The following is a 5,519-nucleotide window of genomic DNA, read 5'->3' as shown; positions in this document are numbered from 1 at the left end:
GGCACCATTGCCAACAGGGGCATGTACGGCGGCGTCTACAATGCCTCCAAGGCCGCCGTTATGCAGCTCGCCCGCAACCTCGGCGCCGAGTGGGGTCCCTACGGCATCCGCGTCAACACCATCTCGCCCGGCTACATCATGACCGAGATGCTGCAGAACCTCTTCGTCACCCACCCTCACCGCAAGGATCAGTGGGCCTCGGAGAACATGCTGGGCCGTCTGTCACTGCCTCATGAGTTCCGTGGTGCTGGCGTCTTCCTGCTTTCCGACGCCTCGAGCTTCATGACTGGTAAGTCGCGCCAACGAGCTTGAAGGAACCACAGCATACTGACTTTTTCAAGGATCGGACCTGCGTATTGACGGCGGCCACGCTGCATGGTAAGTAGTTCAAGGACGATAAAAATTCGCTCAAAATATGATTTGGCTTGTTGGTACACGTTGGCGTGCGCGCAACAGGAGTTAAAGGATTTCACATTTACAAGGTAACACATCGCATATTTCAGGCGTTGAATCATTTCGAGCATATAAGTTATCAAATTATACCTTATCAATTAATAGGAATGAATACGCATGCGTTTCAATCGCGCTCAAGTGGTGACATTGATAGTACTTGCATCTAGCAGTAATGAAGAAAAAATTACTCATCTCCGTACCAAATTAAATCCATTCAAATCTACACATTGCTGACAAAACTGCTTGCAAGGCGTACGTAGCTGAGAACAACGACGGCTGACCCGAAGAGAACGCCGGCAAGTAAAAACGGCAACCCCAGCCAATCCGTACCCCAACTCAGCCCCTGACGAAACGACGCCGATAGCAGCGGCCCGGCGATGATGGATCCCAGAGCTTCGAAGATGCTAATGGTGGTGTACATGACATCTGTATGGCGGCTGTCCACGACGGATGCTAGCAAGCTTCGTGCCAGCATTGGATAGGCGTAACTCAGCGTAAATAGTCCAAGACCGACAGTAAGAAATGGAATGTTGCTGGATAGTCCAATGAAAAAGGCTCCGATGGACGAAGCAATAATGCTGATCCGGGCAAGAAGTAGATCAGTTCTCTGAGAAGGCAGGCCCTTTCCTTGGATAAGGAATTGCGTTATTGATGGGAGAATGATGGCAAGGAGAAGAAGTGTAATGAACCAGTGGATTGATACCAGCAAAGAAGCCTGTATTGTAATACATGAGTACTCGGTTTGCACATAAAGGGCCGAAAAGACGAAAAATCGGTGCACTCACGTCTGACCAAGTCCATCCGTATCGTTTGGTAATGTATTGTAGAAGAATGTCGGGCGCAGAGCGACCGAGTGTTGTTACGAGCAAGGTAGATAACAGAGATATGGTGACGAAGTTTTCCCGTGTAAACCACAGGAAGGCATCTCTGAGTTGTTGGAGATGCCCCCAAAGTGTCTGTATTTCGGCGGTGTCGGTGACCTCTTGCTCAACAAATTTGCCGCTTAGAACACTTGCCGGGAACAAAAAGGCTATCAAAGTGGCCATGGCGGAAAAAGAAGCGCCGCAGTAAATACACAGCCACGGGCTCACACGCATGAGCAGAAACGCGGCGACACCTCCCAGCACCTGGGTGCCAATAGGCGTGGCGTTCATGTAGAAGAACGTGGTTGATCTGTGATATGTCAGTAATATGTTTGCCACTTAAAAAAAAAAAGAGGATTTACCGTTTGCTTTCGTCAACTGCGTCACTCAGTAGAGCAAAGATCATGGCGTTGAAGACGGGCACGCCGCCTCCAATGAAGGTGAATGCAGACGACAGCCATACAAGGCGCGGCGAGAAGAGAGCTGGAAAGGAGCCTGGGATCCTGATTAGCAAGGGTGATTCTTAATAGGGCGCGTCACAGAATCAGCATACAAACAAAGACGACGAAGGCAGCGGCCAGCGCCGCACCCAAGATGGACAACGCCAAAATAAACTGCCTTCCGTATCTCTTGGCCGCCAGACCGTACAGCATAGCCGTCAGGAGCCCCGGGATGACATCAAAGGTAAGCTGCCAGCCGCGAATAAAGGACAGTTCCCTCTGCACGTTTGGGTTCTTGCAGCCGAGATCCACGCCGCCGCCGCCGTCTGCGTGGTCCGACACCATCTGCCGACAGATGATGGCTTCCAGGATCTGGTTCAGCGGGACCGTGACGAGGATGTTGCCAATCTCCATGCAGATGCTCAGGAAAAAGCAGCGCAAGACAATGGCATAGGATGCGTTTCTCGCGGCAGCGCCCGGCGGTGGAAGCAGCCGGCTGTGCTCGTCCCGCGTGGCTGCTGCGCCGGAGCAAGGGCGCTCACGAGGCCCCTCGCCCGCGGCCATTTCTCTATCCAAGGAAGTTTGGAAGCAAGAGAATGAGCCTCTAGCCGGAGAAAATTGCCCTGTCACGCAATAGTAAAGGAAGGGGGCTCGAAGCGGAAAACGGAGGAAAGAGCCATCTATAAACTTCCCAACAACGGGTGCCGGTGTACCATGCCAGCCCCCGAGGACACACGTCCCGCATGATGCAAAGCACAAAGCAGTCATGGAACACGTGTAGAGGCTGCACCACTTGATGCACGCGACTGATATGCGCCACACGACATATGGCGACAATCATGTGCGCCCGTCGAGAAATTCCCGCAGCAGAGTGGCCGTTTTTTTTGCGACGCGGGTCGTATTCCATTACGACTCGCGAACGAGCCCCATCGGACGAATTCTCATTTTCCTCATCACAAGCACGCCGACGCTCCCGCAGCACCCCTCCATGCTACGCTGCGTCTCGGGCACTTACCCCGCGCTGTGACTGTGAGAATTTTCTCTATAACGGAGCTGGTTCTGTACGTTTCATAGAGGCTGTCAGATCCTACTCCTACTTTGTCGCTTCATATTGCCTATTATACATGTCCAGCAGTGGAGGCCGGTTGTATTCCTCCCCCATCACATGGTACGGCTTCCGCAAAGCCACCAACAAAAAAGGGCACATTTGAACTGTGCGGCTGCTGTCGAGATGTTCTCTCCAAAGTACCGTCGTTGACGATCACGAGGACTTGGTCGCTGTCATGTCCAGCACGACCGATCGAGGCGTCCGTGGTGCACGAAGAACAGAGGGTGTCTCGTAATCTCTGTCGGAAGGGACGCAACGCAAACTACATCTGCTTTGGAGTACTACATATGCACGATATATGACGTTGTAATCGCTTAGAATTCTGCATGAATCGAGCTTATGAAGCGTACGTAGTATGCACATCTGCTCGACCTGGGAACCAAGGAGGCTGCAAGCAGCTGATTCCCATTTTCGGGCTACATTTTCCAGCTGGCCCCCCTCATAATCCTTCCGCTGGTGAAATCACTCCATGAACAACGTTCGGCAACGGCGTGTCGATATATGATTGGTCGCAAGTCCGCGAAAGGGCTGCCAACCACGCAACAGCCCTTGCCGGCCGTCGCTGCGCCGCGGGGCATCCTCATCGCTACCAAATGGGGTGCTATGATCCAATGCATATCAATACTACAGTCCGATGACTAGGCCACGTACTCACCTGTACTTAGAAAATTGTTTACTGCCAAATGAGATGGGAGAATACAAAATCGGGACTCAAGTTTGGCCTGAACATGGCAGGTGACCATCGGCGGTGTTCGTCAGCAGTCGCGAGAGTCATCCTGGCATCTCAGCCATCCGTGTACAGTACCAACCCTGATTAAATATGTTGTATAGTGCTGAAGTATAGTTTTTGGTTCTAGAGAGTCAGATATAAATATTGGACGATCAAGTTTGTTTCTGATCGAGACTATCTATCTACGGGTGCTGACAATCTGCCAAGCCAATGGGCAAACTAACCGTCATCGGAGTTATAGCTTGTGGATATAGGATAACATGGAACACGGATTCAGACTATTTGTCGGAATTCCCTACAAATATTCAACTCAATATATGGCGGCTCACTATTATCGACGATGAGGACGAGCCTGCGTCTGCTGGCCTGGTGATCGACCCTATGCTAGTCTCGACGAAAAGATGCCAGTCCGTCGACCATATTCCCCAAGTGACACAGCATTTTCAATCGCTAAGCATATGTCGCGGATCGCGGGCCGCGGCCAAGAGACCAATTACAACACGACACCCTATTTGCCCAGCTCCATGTCGTCGTCCTGGTAGAGGAAGCCAAGCCCGGGCACGTAAATAAACGATCCGCGATCAGCCTTTTGCGGCTCTTCGAGGCGGGGCTTTTCTTTGGGGGCAGCTTCTGGCTCGGCGACCGCGTCGTTGGTCTTGATCTCGACGAGCCGCGGCGACCGAGGGCCGCTGCCCGACCCTCTGTTGACCATCTCGGCTGCCGGTGGCGGCGCAATAGGTTCTAGAATCCCTAACCATTAGTTAGAGAGACGTGGGGAGAAGGAGCCGAGAAAGTGGTGGTTTGGCCAAAAAAAGAAAGAAAAGGAGCTGCGTACCTTCTTCAGGAGCAGAATGCAGCTGACAAGACGCCGAGTCAAAGGCGTCGAGGACGAGGGCACGCACTTGATCAGACGTGAGATCAGCGCTCGACAATGGGGATGAGGCCTCTTCCTCGGCCTCCACAGTCTCTACATGTACTGCCTCTGCCTTTTCCAAGTCTGGCAAAAGAGTATGCGAGCTGCTGCTTCGTTTGGAAGTGCCGAATGGAGCAATCATATTGACGACGTCGATTATCAGGATTTGGGGTGGGGGGGGGGAGTTTGGAGAAGTCTTTTGGAGAGAAATCACATCTTGGAGAAGATGGGTGCCAGAAGCTTCTGCAAGAAAAGAAAAGTTTGCATCTTAGCCGCCGTTGGAATCGATACGGTCGGTGTTGTGGTGGCGTTGTCGCGAGCTACAACACTAGGCCGACCGACCAGCGCGATATTGTCCAAGCATGAAATCCAGGCGTAGAAAAGTTAGACTTTGGGAATAGTCTGGTGCATCTCTCGCTCTGTATGAGATGTTGCAAGTACCGGCGACGGCGAACGACCCTGGTTGAGGTGGATGGCAAGGCCGGACGCGTTGAATAGAGTTTTTCCAAAGCGTGACAAAGTTGGATGGCTCGCGAATAACATGGAGCAGCGACAAGCACGCGTAAACAAGGTCATAGATTGCAGCAGTTCTTGACCACAGATTGTCAGTTTCGGGCATCGTTGGTCCTTTGAGCGGGCAGACTGTCACCGATGTGTCAAACGACGCTGCCGATTCAGCAATAGAAGAATTGGCCCGCATATTGCAGCGGCGCTTTCCGCTCTCTCTTCCCTGAGCTATATTTGTTCTCTGTTGTACATATACAAAGTTACATAGTGAATAGCCCCCCCTCCCTCTAGTTCGCCAAGTGCGTCAGCACGCCCTTCCTGCCCAGCCTGTGCAGCAAGCCCTCCTGCATGCCCATGCGCGCCTCGACCTCTCGCGGCGGCACGCCGGCGTCCAGCAGGCGCAGCGCGTCCGCGAGCGTGCGCATGTCCACGTACCGCCTGTCGGCGCCGCGCAGGCCGACCTGCTGAAAGCGCTCCGTGTCGGCGTCTGCGCGCTCCTGCACGC

The 5,519-nt window shown here is 52.9% G+C and overlaps 2 protein-coding genes across 2 annotated transcripts; both read right to left on the bottom strand.

Annotated features, from left to right (window-relative positions):
* Positions 1–673: 673 nt before the first annotated feature.
* CCM_06027 (MFS transporter, putative) lies at positions 674–2,320 on the bottom strand (the record flags this gene model as incomplete). The annotated part of the gene is made up of 4 exons (XM_006671171.1): positions 674–1,168; positions 1,239–1,626; positions 1,679–1,811; positions 1,870–2,320. 4 exons carry the CDS (start codon positions 2,318–2,320, stop codon positions 674–676), a joined length of 1,467 nt encoding a protein of 488 aa, XP_006671234.1.
* Positions 2,321–4,102: 1,782 nt separating this feature from the next.
* Positions 4,103–4,649, bottom strand: CCM_06026 (uncharacterized protein; the record flags this gene model as incomplete). The annotated part of the gene is made up of 2 exons (XM_006671170.1): positions 4,103–4,344; positions 4,430–4,649. The coding sequence occupies 2 exons, from the start codon at positions 4,647–4,649 to the stop codon at positions 4,103–4,105; spliced, it is 462 nt and encodes a 153-aa protein (XP_006671233.1).
* Between the last annotated feature and the right edge of the window lie 870 nt (positions 4,650–5,519).

This window comes from Cordyceps militaris (genome assembly GCF_000225605.1).
Source record: "Cordyceps militaris CM01 unplaced genomic scaffold CCM_S00004, whole genome shotgun sequence".
Classification (NCBI taxonomy): domain Eukaryota; kingdom Fungi; phylum Ascomycota; class Sordariomycetes; order Hypocreales; family Cordycipitaceae; genus Cordyceps; species Cordyceps militaris.
This window is presented reverse-complemented; position numbering and strand designations above follow the sequence as displayed.